Source organism: Apiospora kogelbergensis, assembly GCF_038363985.1.
Source record: "Apiospora kogelbergensis strain CBS 113332 chromosome Unknown utg000006l_segment0_segment0, whole genome shotgun sequence".
Lineage (NCBI taxonomy): Eukaryota > Fungi > Ascomycota > Sordariomycetes > Amphisphaeriales > Apiosporaceae > Apiospora > Apiospora kogelbergensis.
Window position 1 is genome coordinate 403044 of NW_027117423.1, and position 18195 is coordinate 421238.

General features: G+C 55.6%; 9 protein-coding genes across 9 annotated transcripts; 5 read left to right on the forward strand and 4 right to left on the reverse strand.

The window, feature by feature from the left end:
- Window positions 1–31: 31 nt before the first annotated feature.
- PG998_008931 (uncharacterized protein) lies at window positions 32–766 on the reverse strand (the record flags this gene model as incomplete). Its single annotated transcript, XM_066875747.1, has 2 exons — window positions 32–156; window positions 229–766. 2 exons carry the CDS (start codon window positions 764–766, stop codon window positions 32–34), a joined length of 663 nt encoding a protein of 220 aa, XP_066727903.1.
- Window positions 767–861: 95 nt separating this feature from the next.
- Window positions 862–1554, reverse strand: PG998_008932 (ankyrin repeat-containing domain protein; the record flags this gene model as incomplete). Its single annotated transcript, XM_066875748.1, has 1 exon — window positions 862–1554. The coding sequence occupies one exon, from the start codon at window positions 1552–1554 to the stop codon at window positions 862–864; it is 693 nt and encodes a 230-aa protein (XP_066727904.1).
- A 614-nt stretch (window positions 1555–2168) lies between these two features.
- On the forward strand, window positions 2169–3360 carry PG998_008933 (uncharacterized protein; the record flags this gene model as incomplete). The annotated part of the gene is made up of 2 exons (XM_066875749.1): window positions 2169–3107; window positions 3172–3360. 2 exons carry the CDS (start codon window positions 2169–2171, stop codon window positions 3358–3360), a joined length of 1128 nt encoding a protein of 375 aa, XP_066727905.1.
- Window positions 3361–4388: 1028 nt separating this feature from the next.
- On the forward strand, window positions 4389–5972 carry PG998_008934 (uncharacterized protein; the record flags this gene model as incomplete). The annotated part of the gene is made up of 1 exon (XM_066875750.1): window positions 4389–5972. The coding sequence occupies one exon, from the start codon at window positions 4389–4391 to the stop codon at window positions 5970–5972; it is 1584 nt and encodes a 527-aa protein (XP_066727906.1).
- A 1174-nt stretch (window positions 5973–7146) lies between these two features.
- PG998_008935 (uncharacterized protein) lies at window positions 7147–7929 on the reverse strand (the record flags this gene model as incomplete). Its single annotated transcript, XM_066875751.1, has 3 exons — window positions 7147–7294; window positions 7335–7362; window positions 7908–7929. 3 exons carry the CDS (start codon window positions 7927–7929, stop codon window positions 7147–7149), a joined length of 198 nt encoding a protein of 65 aa, XP_066727907.1.
- A 2584-nt stretch (window positions 7930–10513) lies between these two features.
- Window positions 10514–11545, forward strand: PG998_008936 (uncharacterized protein; the record flags this gene model as incomplete). Its single annotated transcript, XM_066875752.1, has 1 exon — window positions 10514–11545. The coding sequence occupies one exon, from the start codon at window positions 10514–10516 to the stop codon at window positions 11543–11545; it is 1032 nt and encodes a 343-aa protein (XP_066727908.1).
- A 780-nt stretch (window positions 11546–12325) lies between these two features.
- Window positions 12326–12631, forward strand: PG998_008937 (uncharacterized protein; the record flags this gene model as incomplete). The annotated part of the gene is made up of 1 exon (XM_066875753.1): window positions 12326–12631. One exon carries the CDS (start codon window positions 12326–12328, stop codon window positions 12629–12631), a length of 306 nt encoding a protein of 101 aa, XP_066727909.1.
- An 838-nt stretch (window positions 12632–13469) lies between these two features.
- PG998_008938 (acetylcholinesterase) lies at window positions 13470–15155 on the forward strand (the record flags this gene model as incomplete). Its single annotated transcript, XM_066875754.1, has 1 exon — window positions 13470–15155. The coding sequence occupies one exon, from the start codon at window positions 13470–13472 to the stop codon at window positions 15153–15155; it is 1686 nt and encodes a 561-aa protein (XP_066727910.1).
- Window positions 15156–15883: 728 nt separating this feature from the next.
- On the reverse strand, window positions 15884–18143 carry PG998_008939 (HET-domain-containing protein; the record flags this gene model as incomplete). The annotated part of the gene is made up of 2 exons (XM_066875755.1): window positions 15884–17012; window positions 17116–18143. 2 exons carry the CDS (start codon window positions 18141–18143, stop codon window positions 15884–15886), a joined length of 2157 nt encoding a protein of 718 aa, XP_066727911.1.
- Between the last annotated feature and the right edge of the window lie 52 nt (window positions 18144–18195).

Consider the following 18195-nt stretch of genomic DNA (forward strand, 5'->3'; position numbering starts at 1 on the left):
ACAACCCATTCCACCATGGTCTGGTGCATGATCATTCAAACCAGTTCGTCACTAGCCACTGAACGTCTCTGGATTTCAGTGGCTGGAACTCCCAGTGCTCCTTTTTGACCCGGTTGACTCGATGCGGAAGGTTCATAGTCTGATACGTGTGGAGCACTGTCACATATGAAGTTTACCCATTGTCTCTCCTTCAAGATCCTCTACCTCTACCAGTGCCCCTGCCTCTACCTCTGCCTCTGCCTTTGGGACTGCCACTCGCTATCCGAATTTGAAGCTCCTTCTCCTTCGCGATCCTCTGTGCTAATTCGGCCTGCTCCTCGTTCAGAATCCCACAAGGCATCATGCCTGCGGCATTGAGCTGATCGAGTAGATTCGGATCGCCGCTGGACTCCTTGAATAGATCGAGCACCGTCTCGATCTCTTGTGACACGTCTTTCAGACCAGGATAGCTAGCGTATGTCTGCCTGCGTGGCGCTATGTGCACCGCGCTGTTGCCGTCACCGTTGGCCGGACGGGGGTCGGCGCCCTGCTCGAGCAGCAGTCGTATCGTGCCGAGGCGTTCCGGGATTTCTTGCGCGGCGTAGTGTAGCGACGTGTTTCCCGAGGCGTCGGGATCGTGGATCGGCGAGTGTAGGAGCAGTAGCTTCACGGTGGCGGCGGCGCGGCTAGGAGCCCGTTCGTCCGGCCACGCTGATGTTTGACAGAAAACACAGCCAGCCGCCCAATGTAATGGCAGGCGTCCGATTTCGTCACGTCTGTTGACCATATTTCGCCCTTCTGGCGTGTCCCAAGAAAACCTCTATCGCTTCGAAGTTGGCGTAGTTGGCCGCGATATGCATTAGGGTAACGCCGACAATCGGGCTAATCGAACAATCCCTGAACCTCAGCGGCGCTTGCAGAGGCGCGCCGCGATCGATAAGGCGCCGTATGAGAGTCGGCCCCGCGTTGGTAACGGCCAGGTTCAGCGTAGTCACACACTATCTGTACATCACGCTTTTGATGTGCGTAGTGCCTATAATAAAGAATTCGGACGCCGGCGCCTCGGTCCAGCAGCATACCCACGATCTCTTCACTGCGATAGAGAGCCTCTGCCGGGGTTGGTTCTTCCCACGCCCAAATTGTCAGATCAGCGATGCCTAAACATGCAAGGAGCAGTGGTGTAAGTCCTAGGTGGTCTGCAGTTGTGATATTGGCCTCTACATCATCTAAAGTGCTCATCAGGTAGCGTACCATGTACATCCATCGCCACCTGCAGGCTTCGTGTAATGGTAGGTACGGAAGGGAAAGCTGCACAGAGCCTGCGGCGGCTTGGACCTTTTGGTACGCGACAAGCGTGCGGTAACAGTTGACACTTCCATGCCGGATGGCCTCCTCGAATAAATCGCCCTGGCCACCTGGTATCGGCCAGTCATCTGGACGATAATTCTCGAGCCCCTCTTCAAATGCTTTGACGTCGTTAGCGGCTGCTGAAATCTCGAATAGTGGGTTGTAACCATATGCCGAATCGAGGAGGAGCAGGTCAGGATTTGGCTTGTACGAAGAGAGAGGAGGCATGTTCGAGAAGAACCGGTGTTGTAAGAAATAAGGTTAGACAATGTTTTATTTCAAGGTAGAAAGGAGCTGTTGGGTTGATAGCTCGACGTCGAACCGAATAAAAGGAAGAACAAAAGGTAGAAAGGGTCATGTTGTGGCTCCAGGCCACTAAGCCATGTATGGCTGCCCGGGATCAACTACGAAGCTGAGGGGATCAAGTTGTAGATATAATCAACGTCGGATCTTACGTGGGTGCGTAGACTTGAGCTAGTGTTGTCGAGCGCTGTTATTTGATTGGCTCGGAAATGCAGAAATCTGATTGGTCGCGGCTTCCTTTTGCTAGCTGAGTAGTGGCTGCCGGCGCCGTCAGCTCTGCCGTCAGCTTCATGTCAAACGGTCGAATTCTGGTCCACCGGGCTGAGTCAAACCTCCAGTCGCAGCCATCGAAATCCGAGCATGGCCTTTCTCAACGCAACACTGCCCATAGCGAGTGGTATAAAGATCGTATCTTCCCCCGACATGTGGAAGACGTTTTGTCCTACAGCAGCAACCAAAATTCCCCTTTTTCCTCTTTATACTCCTTGAGACATTCCCATCGATAACATCTTTGCAACTGGCGAAGAATTTGACACAACATGGCCCAGCCTCAAGGTACCTGCGACCCCCGCTTCGAGAAAGTCCGCACCCTCTTCCAGGGCTTCCTCGAATCCGGCGAGGAGATCGGCGCCTCCCTGACCGTCAACCTCCGAGGCCAGACCGTCATCGACCTCTACGGCGGGCACGCCGACGCCGCGCGCACCCGGCCCTGGGTCCGCGACACGATCGTGCCCGTGGCCTCGAGCACGAAGACGGTCTCGGCGCTCGCCGTGCTGATGCTCGTCGACGGCGGCGCCATCGCCTCGGTCCACGACAAGGTGTCGCGCTACTGGCCCGAGTTCGCCGCCAACGGCAAGGAGAACATCAAGGTCCGCCACCTGCTGTCGCACACGTCGGGCGTCGCGGGCTGGGAAGGCCCCATCACCATGGAGGAGGTATGCGACCCCGCCGTCTCCGAGACCTCGGCGACCGCCAGGCTGGCCGCGCAGGCGCCCTGGTTCGAGCCCGGCACGGCGTCGGCTTACCACGCTTGGAACTACGGCCACCTTCTCGGCGAACTCGTGCGGCGCGTCACAGGAGGCACCCATCTCAAGGAATTCGTGGCTACGAGAATCGCGGCGCCGCTCAGCGCCGATTTCCAGATCGGTCTGCGTCAGGAAGACGAGGCGCGTATGTCCGAGTTCATCTCTCCACCCCCTTCGGGCGGTGGCGGCCTGCCCCCTGGGTTCAAGCCAGGCCCCCTGTTCATGAAGGCCATCGCAAATCCGGCCATGCCGCCCGACTTTGGCCGGACGCGTGCGTGGCGGGACGGCGAGGTGGGCGCTTCGAACGGGTGTACTAACGCGCGAGCACTCAACACCATCCTGTCTAATGTCACTCTCGCCGGCGGTGACAGCACTCCGGAGAAGAAGTACCTCCTGTCCAAGCCGACGGTGGACCTGATCTTCGAGGAGCAGGCGAGCGGTGTCGACCTCGCCGTCGGGCAGAACATCCGTTGGGGCATCGGATACGCGCTGCGTGGCAACGGGGAGACCTGGATAGACGGCCGGCTGCCTGAGGGGCCGGATTGCCTACTGGGGTGGCTCGGGCGGCTCGCTTGGCATCATGGACGTCGATCGACAACTCACCATCACGTATGCGATGAACTTGCGCTCCGCGAGCATGTTGGGGAACGACGCGTCCACGGCTTACATCAAGGCCATCTACGAGGCCTTGGGCGTGGAGATCTAGCATTCCCAAGTATAAAGTAATCAATATTGGTCGAACACAGCTTACCTTATCTTTTCCCCCCTTTTCCTTTCCCTCTCTTTCTTTTCGAGCTCGTGATTTTCGATTCGATGTCCAGCTATCAACCTTATAGAGATTTTTGTGTCTTGGATTTTGGGCATTCTTTGTTGCCCCATTGCCCATTTACATATTGCCATACCATGTATTAGTTCGCGAATATCACATGCATCAATATCAGACAATATTTCGGTTCAATGGACCGCCGCCTTGGGTTTGCCAAATACATTTTGTGCCAACTCATATCTGCAACCATACGATGCAGCTACATGATACCCAAAGGTTACACAAAATCAAGGCTCGCAACAGAATGAGGAAACATTTTACGCGTTGTCCATGTGGTTAGACGTTGCTCAACCATAGTTATCTGACGAACATATCGTCTCTCATTCGCCAAGCCCGTTATGTGATCTGCATCGACTTGGGGATCCCCTCAATACTTTGTCTAGAAGCAGATCTCACGTCAGCACTAGCAAAGCTAGCTTCTTTGTTGCGACTCGCTTTACCCCTTTTAACACAATTGCCGCGATGTGTTATGCAGCGCTCCGATCGCTGACCCCTGTCAATATACGACGTTGTGTTCTCTTATTGGAGAACGAGAAAACCAAGCGCGGGGGAGTGGCTTGAGATTTCTAGTATGTACTTTATTTCTGGGCAAATGCTCTGATTGGCTGGCTTCGTATAATGTCTCTTGCTTTTTCATATAGCATACCCCAAAAGCTATCCATGTACATTGTCTTGGCCTGCCGAGGTCTGCAGTCGCCACCGCGCTGCTTACTGTTCCGGCATCTTGCATCATTAGGGCATATATCAGATGGCTCCCATTTCGCTCGAGCGGGCGAGATCCGCTCGCTTGGGACTGGGTATATTGGGACGGTAATTTCGTTGCTCCTGACCTAGTCAAAGCTCTTCGAACTCCATTTTTCATCACCATGAGAACTCAGTGAGAACTCAGTGAGGAGGTTACCAACACAATGTCGCTACAAGCCGGCGTAATGGACTTGCTGTCCGCCGTGACCCTCAAAGGCGTACTGTCAGTCTTGATTCTGTACACACTCACCCGATGTGTTTATAACCGGTACTTCCATCCCTTGAGCCGCTTCCCCGGCCCTTTCTGGGCCTCCATCACATCGCTATGGTACTTCCAGACGGTCCGCCTTAGCAAAGCCCGCAACGTGCAGCACGCCCTCCACGACAAGTACGGCGACTTTGTGCGGATCGGTCCTAACCTGCTGGCCGTGTGCCACCCGGACGCCATCAGCACCGTCTTCGGCACCAACGCCAAGAACGGCAAGGCCTGGCGCAAGGGCGAATTTTACGAGAGCTTCGCGCCCCGTATCCCGGGGGCCCGGATCGACGGCTTCTCGGAGCGCGACGACGTCCGGAACGCCGAGCGGCGCCGGATTATCGCGCCGCTATACACGCAGGGCAACCTGCTGCGGTACGAGCCGCGCGTCGATCGCATTATCGAGCGCTTCCGGGAGAGGATGGAAATGCTGGCCGAGTCTGGAGAGACGATGGAGATGAGCTTGTGGATGGAGCGCTACGCCTTCGACGTCATCGGTGAGATCTATCACGGCCGCGAGGACGGCTTCGGCATGGTCCGCGACGGCAGCGACTACAACGACTGGTGCCACCTCATGAGCGTCATGCCGGACATCGGGGCGTCCCTGATGTACATACCTTGGTTTCTCAAAGTGCCCTATTTCGCTGGCATGTTGCTGTTCCGAAGCAGTCGGGACGGCGTCCGAGGTATGCTCGACGTGACCAAACAGGCCAACATGTCAGCCAACACGCGCTGGGAAGCCATGCAAAAAGGCGAAGAACACCCCACCGAGGACATTTTGACTGGTCTGCTCAATATCGTGCGTGAGAGGGGCGACGAGGTTAACTGGACCGTTGCTGATGTCGCGACCGAGGTCTGGGCCGTCATCTGGGCCGGCAGCGACACCACGGCGACGGCGCTGGCGAGCGTCTTCTATCACCTGCACAAAAACCCGGCGAAGCTGGCAAAGCTGCGAGGCGAGATGGAATTGGCGCTGGCCGAAGGACGACTCACGAAGCCCATACGCTATAGCGAGGCCCGGAAGCTCCCCTACCTGCACGCCGTCATCCTCGAGAGCATGCGGCTGCACCCGTCGCTAGGCTACGGCCTGCCGCGCGAAGTGCCCGCCGAGGGCGCGGTGCTATGCGGCACGCCGATCCCAGGCGGCATCGAGGTAGTTATGAATTCGGGGGCCGTGCAGGTGGACAAGCGGGTGTTCGGTCCCGACGCCAAGTCGTGGATCCCAGAGCGCTGGCTAGAGGAGAATCACGGCAGCGATGGGGGCGCTGCGTTCAGGAAGATGGACCGGGCCATGTTGCAATTCGGGCAGGGCGCGCGTGTCTGCATCGGGCGGCACATTAGCGAGATCGAGATGTACAAGCTGCTGCCGACCATCCTGGGCGAGTTCGATTTCGAGTTGCTCGTTGACGACTGGGAGGTCTGTGGCGGGTGGTTTCATCGTACGCGCAATGTTATGTGCAAGGTGGAGCGAAGGCAGAAGAGCGAGGATTGAGTCTTGAGATAAAGATGACGAGCGGGTGATGTAGGCACAAAACCTACACTGACAGGGACAACTAATGGTTTGACGGCAGAGCTTGATGAATGACTTGGTAGATTCCTTCTATGTAAACACCGGTTAACTATGACATCAATATCAGATTTGGCCCTACTTCTTACCGTGACCAAGCGGACTTGCACTTGCACTCATGAGATCAACACCGTGCGGTGGTGCGAAGAAGGTTCCTTATCATGGGCCTATGAAGGAATCGCACTCTCTGGTCAACCAGGTGCAGCCCGAACTCTAAATTCCCAAGAGTAAAAAAAGGTTGAGAAGTGCTACGCCGACGATGCCCACGATGTCGGCTGTGCCTATGATACCCCCGGCTAGCAACCCGGACATCGCGCGCACCTACCGCCTACAAAGTGAAGCCTATACACCGGCCTTGGGCGCTCCTTCATCGTTAACAATACCGACCGAGCGGCGGGTGGTCAGCATTGCTAACGATGATGGGTTCCTCAAGGTCGATCTATAGGCTTCGTTTTGCAGACGATAGTGCGCGCGATGTCCGTGGTATGCCAGCAGCAGGCAGCATCATAGACGCAGTCGACAACGTGGACACCGCCGACGCAGCACTTCTCGTCACATGACCACTTGGTGCGTGACCACAACACCACTTGGCGAGTGAGCGCACTTGCGCTGTGTGCCACTTGGCACACACCCTCAGCACTTGCGTCAGGATTTGGTTCGCTACTCTTCGCCGCCCCTAAGGGGCGCCCAGGCCAAACCACGTGGAGGTGGTAGCGAGTCTTGGCCCAAATATCGCGATATAGATGGCAAAAATAAATAGCAGAAAGATCAAACGGCGTCCGCCGCCGCAACGCCTTGCCCAGCAACCGGCCCCCATCTACCTCCCGTCCCAGCCTTACATACCCCGCGGACCATCCTACAACGTGTCCAGCGTTTACATAGCGTCTGGTCGCTCACACCGTAGCGGAGCTGACCGACGCTATGGTAAACGCCGGAACGGAAGACAGCCAGGGGGCATGCTCAGCTGGGAGCTTGGATAGACACAAGGTCGGCGCCAGGCAGGCGATGCGGCGGCGGCTTCGCGGCAAAGCCTCGCCGTAGCGTCCACGGCAGCGTCCACCCGACCCACAACCCAGGAGGTCACACTCCAGGATCCATGTCAGATACCCATCAACAGGCCGTCCTCATGACCGTCGCAGGACCAAGCCAGGCCCACCGCCAGGACGCGTCGCGAGTGCATCACAGACCGCACCACAAGCCTCTCGCCGCTGACACCATCAAGTCCGTCGACATTGATGGTGTAGCGACTGTGAGGTCACTGTGATACGACTGTGATGAACCACGGACGGACGCTGAGGTGGGACGCTGTTGGACGCTGGGATGGACAGAGGAGGTCGACGCTGAGATGAATAACTGACATGGGCTGGAGTGGACACTGAGCTGTGAGCCGAAGTGAATGCTGGAGTGGATGCTAGGGCGGGCGATGCGGGGGCGGGCAGTTTTACATCGTGCCTGGATGGAGCAGTTTATTGTCATACTCAGGACGGAGGCGGGATGGTGAACCGATGAGAAAAGAGGAAAGGAAAAAAAAGGAAAAAGAAGGGAGGCGAGATAGTGAACCAAAGAGGAAAGAAGAAAGAAAAAAAGAAGAAGAAGGGAAGGGAGATTTTAAAGAGTCAGTATTATAAGGTTTCATTTCTGTTAAGTTATACCTTTATTAAACTGAAGAGTGAAAAAGAAAAAAGAAGAAAAAAGAAAGGGAGGGGAGATAAAAAATAGAAGAAGAAAAAAAGAATAAAAAAAAGAAAGAAGGAAGGCGAGATGGTAAAGCGAAGAGAAAAGAAGAAAGAAGAAAAGGAAAAAGAAGGGAGGGGAGATAGAAAACCGAAGAGAAAAAAGGAAAGAAAAAAGAAGACTTACTTTGTTCGCTACTCTTCGCCATCCCCGAAGGGATGCCCAGGCCAAACCACGAGGAGGTGGTAGCGAGTCTTGGCCCAATATCGCGACATAGATAGCAAAAGAATAGATGGTAGCAGTAAATGGTAAAAGTAAATCGCGAGCTAGGTTTAGCGTCATTGCGGACTACGTCACAGTTTAAGTCGGGAGCTTAGACTCGTCACAGTTAAAGGTCGGGAACTTAGACCGCCTGTATTTAACGACACAGGTCAGACGACTCACAGTTTTCCGAGTCATGGAGTTTGGACTGCCCTCAGTTTATAGTCATGGAGCGTGGACGGCATACTAGTTTATAGTCTTTGCGGACTGCTTAAATGGTTTATCGTCTTGAAGCTTGGACTGAGGTGGAGAAGGATGAGGGCGAAGATAAGTATGTAGATGGGTATGGGTAATGAAAAATAAAATAAGAAAGAGAAAGGGAATTGGAATTGAGGAGGGAAGGACGTCCTTATAAGGACACACATATTTTGAGTTTCGAGCTGGCTGATTGCGAGTGTGAAGAATTACAGCCGGATGTTGAGCAGGCTGAAACACATACTTTCTACGTGAGATGGAAAGGATGAGATCAGCTCAGTGATGTTGGTGCCTACAATAACAGTTGGGGGCCTGACCCGATGGAAACAAACAGCACCCAAACCTTACCCCTTTTTCACAGTTGTTGACACTCGGAAAACTGGTAATTCTCCGCCGAATCGCCCAAAAACCTCCTACCATATTGGAATTCAGTCATTGCGTGACTCGTTTTTCCCGTGGGACCTTCTAGGCTGCAGTGAAATAACCCAAATGCTTTGGTTGAGGCCGGCGTTTGTGCCATCCACGCAGATCCCAAGCCGAAATTTTCATAACTGATCTGGCCTTCTCGAAAACATGAGGCCTTCAAAGTTCTGGTAGGATAGCATGCGTCACAACGAGCTTAGGACTGGGGGGTGATTCTCGTTCACGCCAAAAACGAGTAACCTAGAATATTATTCGACCGATCCAGTCCGATTACACGAGGCTGACAAACTTTTGGTGGATGGTATCAGTCACAATATGCTTCTCGGCGGGGGATGTTCTCATCCACGCCAGAAGCCAGCGACCCAGACGATTATTCGACTGTTCTGGCTCGTGGGGCTTTGTTGTAATAGGGTTTGTGACTCAACGCTTTGCCATAGGAAAGTTATTCGTTCACCCCAACAACGAGTGAATCAAAGGATTATTTGACTGATCTGAGCAAAGCCTGCCAGATTTGGCGAAGTGGGATCAGTAATGATACGCCTCCCCATGTGGAGACTGTCGTTCACCCATGTGGCGGTCTCGAATAACTCTGTGGCTGAGCTGGATAGCTGATGTCCTCGCGACGGTGAGTTTCATAGACACAGGCGTGCCAAACCCGTGTCGACAAGGGGTTATTCAGGGGAATATTCGGGTCGGGGCAGCTGTATGTCACATATGTGTTTAGTCGAGGGGGCATCCTCCTCCTAACGGCGATGACAGGTGGACAGACAGGGAGACCGGCTTGATACTGATAATCGAAAAATGGTATTGTGCTTGTTCCATACAATATAAGACTGTGAGGATTAACGGTCGAGGTGTTTGGTGTCGTCGGCACGAGACGCTGTTTTGCTCCGAGCCAAGCTGAAAATCGCTTAATGGAATAGCAATAAACTTCTCGCAGACACTTTATTGAAGTGAGGGCAATATAATCTAGCAAAAAATCGTCGTATCTTGCTGGGGCTACAGTCCTTCCACTTGCTCATGCGAATCTTCTTGATCTCGACCTTCTGTACGACACAAGGGCTAGTCGAGATTCACCCTATCAGCATCAGGCGAAGCTACGACTACGGATCATACTCGGTGATATTTTCAATTTTGTAACGACTTCTATTGAACTGAACTAGCGTGTGGACAGGATGAAGCCCAGGACTCTCCCATTGCTTGCCGTCGAGAAATGTGCTGAAGGAAGGAGCTCTCGAAGGTCAACGGATCTGGCGGATATGCGGGGCCCTGTAGATTGGGAGTGGGCCGCGTATATGGGCGCCATTGTTATTTGCATCTTCAAGTCAACTCAAGGCCAACCGAGAGAGCAATGCGGTGAGAAGGTACAGAAGAGAACTGCTGTTTGAAAGATGCACCTGTTCATGATGGCAATTGCTCTCGAGTGCGTTCAGTGTTGGAGACTGGGTCGCGGACGGATTCCATCGTGAATTCCATGCTAGCGCTGTCAGATGCCAAACAGCTGGACACGGACACCATTTGGTTGGTGGAAATTCCATCGACTTCATTCAATGCCGGCGCCACCAGCTCATGCCAAATTAACCGGACTGTTCGGTTGCCCGCGCCCCCATCGCCTGGCATCCTTTCATCTTACGCGGAGTCGACCCGCCGAGTACTGGATTGGTGCTCGCAGTCCAGATGGCGAAATGGCATGCCGAGAGTGAAAGACCCACCGAGTCCTCAGGTCGAGTATATTAACTGCGCCAAGTAGCACGATTGACCTTTGCATCTTGTGAGCAAGCAGGACACTCTTTTAGTTTGTATTCTTCGCCAGGTTGCCTAACATGTTATTTCCCAGGTCTCTCGCCCTGGCGATGAGCGCTTCGACGTACATTGCCACCGCCGTCTGCGCCGACAGCTATCGCTTTCTCGGCCGCGTCAACCCCGCCACGCGAGAGCTGACATGGCCAGCTACGGGCATCCAGGTCTCCTTCACGGGCACGTCGGCGCGCATCCCCATCACCTCGCAACGGGGCGACGTCTCCCTCGAGATGGTGGTTGACAGCGGCGAGCCGGTCGCCATCCCGCGCTTCTCGGGGTCCAGCATCGACACGCCCAAGCTGAGCAAGGGCCGCCACACGGTCGAGATCCGGAAGAAGTCGGAAGCGAACTTCGGGAGCCTCTTCCTGGGCGAGCCGACCGTCACGGACGGGGCCCTGTCCCCGCTGCCGGCCGCCCCCTCGACGCACCGCATCGAGCTGATCGGGGACTCCATCACCGTCGGCTACGGGCTCGAGGGCGTCTTCCCCTGCACCAACACGGCGGACAAGGAGGGCGCCACCCGGACGTACGGTGCGCTGACGGCGCGAAACCTGTCGGCCGACTACTCGCTCGTGGCGTGGTCGGGCAAGGGCATCACGCGCAACTACGTGTCGTCGACGCCCGACACGTCGCCGCTCATGCCGGAACTGTGGACGCGGTACGGCGCCAACGACGCCGACAACAGCTACGACTTCAAGACCCCCGTCGACATCGTTGTCATCAACCTGGGCACCAACGACTTCTCCTACCAGGACGGCGTGCGGCCGCAGCTCGACATGGCTACCTACAAAGCCGCCATGACCAAGTTCGCCAACGCCGTCCACGCCAAGTATCCCAAGGCCGCCTTGTTCATCACCAGCTCGCCCTCGATCGGCAACGACTCGGCCGAGCAAGCCAAGACAAAGCAGATCAACGCTCTCCAGGAGGTCGTTGCGCAGCTTGGCTTCAAGGCCCACTTCGTCAACTTTGCCACGCAGGATACGTCCAATAACAACATCGGCTGCGACTATCACCCCTCGGCCAAGACACACCAGCAGATGGCTGTGGTCCTCACCGATGCCATCAAGAAGGCCCTGAGCATATAGATTAGATCAATAGGCTTTTTAACTTTGGGCTAGACTACAGCGCAGTGATACTGGATAGCTACTTACGTACTTGCTCGTACATAGAGTTGATGAATAGGAATATTGTCAAGACGCGTCGTTTGTTTGTTTGATATATCTCCCATACGTGAAGTGGCACAAAGTGCTCGGTTACAAGGTGTTGCCTTTAGTCATCTTTCTCAAGTATTCTACCATATGGGAAAATATAAGTAGGATCTTGCTGAGAAAGTGGTCAAAGCAACCCAAAATTTGTTAACGATTGCCTCTACAACTCTTCCTCCTGTAGGCCGACCACGGAAAGTGTGTCGTTGCCGTGCATTCTACAGTCTTCTGTGGGATTGACAACTCGTCATCGAACCAAAAGGAAAGAACCGAGACGCATTCTACAGTGGAAGGAACCGTGACCCCTTGACGGTGCTAAAATCGTCTTTGTCAGTCATCAGCTATCAATTATGACGCTCTTTGTCACCTGCTACAATACGAGCTAGCTCACCCTTCTTACTCGCTTGGACAAGACTTTCATAAATTCATCAAAGAAGAAGACAATACATTGTATTCAACCTACAGCACCAGCTTTTACTTTGAGAGGGCCTGTTGTATAAATACGGTATGTGAGATGCCATGAAGAACAACCAAACTTATCTTCGAAGCATCTAACTCTTCTATTGCACATAGTTATTTACCAAGTTTCAGCATTCAAGTGTTCCCTGGAGCACCAACAAATCATACCTCTGTCGTCGGTTCCCGAGTCATCAGTCCACCATGTCCAGCCCCATAAGCGACAACACCTACTCCACGGCCACGCCTCCGCGCACCAGCTCCCCTCCCACCGAAGAGCAGTTGAAGGAGTGGAGGTGCAACCTGATGTTGACGATGGCCTGCCGCATCGCCATCTTCAGGGTGGAGCACCCGGAAACCCGCCAGTCCCACGTGTGGCGCACGGCGACCGAGGTCTTCCAGACGGAGCTCAACGGCCTCGAGAATGCCGAGGACTTCGAGAGGGCGCGTGGCAATATGGAGAAGGCCCTCGATCTGGCAAAGGAGATGGCGAAGAGCGGGGATGAGTGAACACTTTCTTTCTCCTTCCTTCTTGTTTACTCAGCGTAGGTCGATTTGATAGCTTGACGCCCGGCAACAATGGAGTTATATTTGGTTTTGAGTCTTTCAATTGCAGTGTATCCAGCGTTTCACAACTAATTAGTTAGCCTAGATTGAGCCAGCCAAATTATTAACCCAGACCTGACATCGTCTCTACCGAATCTTCTGCGCGTATATGTAGTGTGCTGAGCACGCAACCCGGCTGAGCCGCGGTGCCGAGATACTGTTACAATCAGCACGTAGACCGGCTGCGATACCGGATACACTCAGGTCGTTATAGTCCACATTGCGACTTGGCACTCTCCACAAGATCCATTATGTGTCTGGGGAAGTCGGGGACTACTAGAAATCTCTCACGAAACTACATTAGCAATCGGCTTGAACTCCGGTCTTTGCTGCCGGCGTCCTTTTGTTGATGTGCATCCCTGTCCCAGCCCCGTTGAGATCGGCATCCAGGGTTACAGCCGATAAGATAGTGATCAATTATGTGCACATCCAACAACAACATACTCGCCCCCGCAGATACCGGCTATCACGCCAACCGCGAACCCTGGCCCCTACCGACATGAAGATACAAGGCCGAGTTAGACACCCCATCCTCACGCATTGGCGCCGGCCATGATCGGGAAAAGTCCGACTCCCAAGACATTGTCTCCAACAGACACAATTGCCGACACTGGGCATACCGCAATCATATGCGTTGTTTAGGGATTATTCAAATACGATGCATCCCCTCCAAACATGGCTTTTGCTCTTCGTGCCACGGATCTATGCTTCTGAGGCGGATCGAAGCAGCGAACCAGCAAACATGAGGTCCTTCAAGTCGTTTGCCTCCCTCGTGGGACTATCCCAAATCACGCTCACGTCGGCCGCCCAGCCCGACGGCCCAGCCGTCACGCTCGAGGGCCTCGGCAGCTTCACCGGCACGACCGTCAACAGCACGTACAGCGGCCACGCCCTGCCGGCGCCCGTCGACGCCTGGCTGGGCATCGACTACGCGACGCAGCCCGTCGGCGCGCGCCGGTTCCAGCCCGTGTCGTGGCCCGCGCCCTTTGAGGGGACCAAGGCCGCCGCGGCGTACGGCAAAGCCTGCGTCCAGGACGCGTCCTACGTCGACCCGGCGCTGCAAGACGAGGCATGTCTGAACTTCAACGTCTACCGCACCCAGGGCGTCCCGCTCGACCAGAAGCTGCCCGTCCTCGTCTGGATCCACGGCGGCGCCTTCGTGACGGGCAGCTGGAAGAGCTTCGACGGCGCGGCCTTTGCCGCGTCGTCCAAGGTACCCATGACCGTCGTCAGCTTCCACTACCGCCTGAACTCGCTGGGCTTCCTGCCCTCGGCGCTGTTCGAGGCCGAGGGGCTCCTCAACTTGGGTCTTCAGGACCAGGCCTTCTTCCTCAAGGAGTTTGTGCAGAAGCGCATAGCCTCTTTTGGCGGCGACCCGGAACAGGTCACCATCGGTGGACGGTCGGCAGGTGGCCACTCGGTCGGCATCCACTACTTCCACAACTACAACGAGGACACCGGCAAGCCGTACTTCGCGCGCGCGATCCACCAGTCGGGCTCCGTCACCGCGCGCGCGTTCCCGAACGCCACGTATCCGCTGTACGTCCGCCAGTTCGCCGAGTACATGGCCCACCTCGACTGCCCGACCGACGGCGACAGGAAAGCCGCCATGGACTGTCTCCGCGGCGCGGACATCGGCCAGATCCGCGAGATCAGCACCAAGCTGTACAACGACTCGGAGCGCAACATCACCTGGCCCTTCCAGCCCACGCAAGGCGGAGCCCTGCTGGAGAAGTTCGGCTCCCAGTCGGGCTACGACGGGTCCTTCTTCCACGTGCCCATGCTCACCTCCAACGTCAACGACGAGGGCAAGTTCTACCTGCCCGGCGACCTCGAGACCAACGACGAGTTCCTGGCGTACATGCACAACGGCTCGCCCGCGCTCAACGCCACCGACCTGAGCGAGCTGGCGGCGCTGTATCCGGACCCGGCCGCCCACCCGGACACGTCGCCGTTCGCGGGCTCGCCTAACAGCACGCAGTACGACCGGCTGTCCGCGGCGTGGAGCGACTACGGCTACATCTGCCCGGGGCAGGAGACGGCGTACCGCGCCTCGCTGGCGGGCGTGCCGACGTGGAAGCTGCGGTTCGCGACCAACGCGTCGTGGCCGGCGTGGCGCGGCATCCCCCACACGTCCGACACCAAGTACACGTGGGACGAGCCGGCAGTGCAGCACCCGGACGTGAGCCACATCTACCACGCGTACCTGGCCAGCTTCGTGGCGGCCGGCGACCCCAACACGCACCGCTTCCCCGGGTCGCCGTTCTGGCCGGGCTACGAGCCTGCGGGTTACGGGCTGGATTCGGCGCCGGCGATGCAGCTCGTGGTGCTGCCGGATAACGGGACGCGGGCGGAGCTGGATGATATTCGGCGGGAGGCTTGTTTGTTTTGGAGGGATCCGGAGAGGGCGTCGCGGTTGAATAAGTAGAGTAGACTACTTCATTAGAATAGGTTCTCTTGGGTACCTTTCGAGGACAGGCGAGATATTAAAAGACAGAGCAGGGCAAATAGTAAAAAACAAACTTTACTAAAAAGAAAGGGAAAAAAGACTACAGAGAGGATTGAAAAAGTGACCGCAGAGGGAGTTGAACCCTCTTGCCTTTAAGTATAATACGCATAAGAATACTACCGCTAGGCTACACCCGCCCGGTCAAGGGATTAAGCATTCACTTAGGTCTATATCTTTAACCGTACAGATTTAGACGCTGTTATCCAGCGATTGTGAGAGGGAAATAAGTATAAGCTTTGGGATACCCGTGGGTTTCTTGTGTGTTTATGTGTGTTTTGAGCTGTTGCCCAGCCACTCGTGAGACTGAAGATACCCCTTTTTCCATGACAGCACGATGGTTCGAAACGTAGCAGAGCAGCAAGAAACCCCTGCCAGTTACAGTATGTCCTTTGCTGTCTAAGGCTGTTAGAGTTAACAACAATCACTAATGGCAGTGAATGAATAGTTAGCAACGTAACAAAGGGGGTGAGCTGGATAAAAAGTGTTGAACACATTAATGTTTCTTTTTAAATCTAAACCTAGAAACATACTTATTATTAGCCCTTAGCACCTCTATTACTTTATATTATATCACTATTACTATATAAAAAGGGGCTATATTTTCTACCTTGTATTTTATTTATAGCCTAGTTATTAGAATTATAAACTTAATATATGTCAATGTCGGAGGGCTTAAAGTCTTGTTGCACCACCTCCCCGTCCATGATGCCGTGCACGTAAGACTCGCCCACTAGCCTCCACCGGTCCGGAACATGTTGCGGCCTGAGAACCATGGGCATATCACATCCCGGGAAAACGGCGATCCTGTCCCCCACCATGGCACCCGCTGGAGCCAGTCCCAGCCTCCCCGACTCCGTGCTCATCAGCCGCCGCCAAGTCAGCACGTCCACCGCCCAAGACAGGGCCTCCCTCTGCACTTTTGTGGGATTGTAGTATCTGCCTTTCCACGCCCTTCGCGATTGCCCCAGGCCGAAAACCAGGTCCTTCAGACTGTACCCACACAGGTCCAGGTCCCCGTTCCGCTTCATCACGTCGTCCAGACCGAGCCCGTGGGCGTATACGCCTGCGACGGTATCGCGCCATATTCTCGGGTCCCGGAGCCAGGCGTACTCGTCCGGGGCGGGGCGAGCCCCTTGGGCCGTACTGTTGCCGACGATTGTCCTCCAGAGCGCCTCCTGCGTCTCTTCCAACCCGCCATACCGGTTGCTGCTTTTGCCTTGGGAACCCCTCCTGGTAGGATAGTCGTCGGTAGCCTCCTCGGGATGGCACGTCCCCAGACTGACGATCGTATCGAAGGTGGTGCCCTGGATCCGCAGACACGAGTCGGAAAGAAGAACCGGGAACCGCGCCTCTGAACTGGTCGTATTTCCTGCACAGTAGGCCGCTGGCAGATGCGCAATGGGTAGTGTGGCACACGTCCAACAGACAACCCAAGAAGGAAGGCCGTGGGTGCACGGCTCGGCCTCGAGCAACTTGGTCCCGCGACTTTGGAGTGACCTCTTGGTGAAAATGGGCTTGTCGAGGAGCGACTCAAGTCGGAGAAGGTTCACGTGGCCACCCAGAATGAGTGCCGAGGCAAACCTTTGGAAGTTGGCAGGCAGCGGCAGAGTGTAATCCGGAACCAGAGACACTCGCGCGGTGATGGCTTTGATTCCCAGTATCCCATACACCCTGTCCTTCTCTTCCGTGACGGCCGCGTCGCGTGCCAACCGCAGTGGTCTCCAGCATGTCCGTCGCGGCTCCCGAAAGCGAGGCATCGTTCTGGGCCCCTTGGATCTGGAAGAGCTCGGTCGTCAGCCTCCACAGCCGCTCTGGTGATAGATGCCTCCTGTCGCTCAGCCTGGCTTGGCCAATCTCAAAAGACCAGGTAGACGGTAACGTTCCTGTGACCAGGCGGCCGAGGCGCTCCTCGTCGGAGGTGATGAGGCGTGCCGCACGGTGAAACTCGGTCCAGGAAAGGCAATTTTCCCCACACAAGACCGGTGCCTTGGGACGAGCCATGGCCACCTCCTGTAAGATCCACATGCGGCGCCAGTAAGGTCGCGTGAAGAAGCTCAGGAGCGCTTTGAGGACCTCTTTCCGAAACGGACTCTCATAGCTGTCCCAGGTGATGAACAGCGGCCGGACGTCGATGCCGCGTTTCAACCGGTGCAGCCCCTCGAACTCGCCGGATTCAGCCGGCAGGCGTGCCAGGAAGCGCAATGCATCGATTGCGAGATTGCTGTCGTCCCGCTCTTCCCCCAACCAGCTTACCACCTGCCAGGCCGAGGCGTAGATGTCGCGCATGCGAGCCACCTGGCGACTTCGCTCGTCCATGTCTTGCTGGTTGATGCAGATGGCATCAATCCAGACCATGAACCCCTGTCGGATCCTCTGACTCCTGCGCAGCTGTTGGAGCGCGAGGTACAGGTTCGGTCCGACACGAAATGGTACCCCGTCAATCATAATGGTATGGGCCGGGGTCTGGGGTCCCCAGACGTAGGAGAGGGCGATATAGTCACCCCAGCTATGCCTCCACGGGAGATGCTGCTCGCCCGACAACAGCAGCCCCTCGTCCGGCGACTGCTGCGCTTCCCCCGCGTATTTGGCCAACGCCTGCTTCTTTTTGACCCAAGCATCGCTCTTGAACAGTCGGACAGTCTCTGGTGCTGCCTGTAGTTCGGGCCATCTTTGGTCCTGACCGCGGTGACGACCAGGCCTTCCGGCATCGGGTCCCTGACTGGCAGATAGCTTGACGCGCTGCAGAGTGCAAAGGATCTGTGGCGCGGGCTCTGGCTTGGTAGGAACGGGATCGATTGTCAGCAACCGAATCTCGTCTTCCTGAAGTGGTTCATAAGGATATGGTGGCAGAGGTGGTTCCAGTTCAGTGGGAACATCAACTGGCCGTTTGAAGTATTTGGACATCATGATGAAGTCCTAATCCCTCAGCTGTCCGTAGAGACAGACTGATACTGAAGGG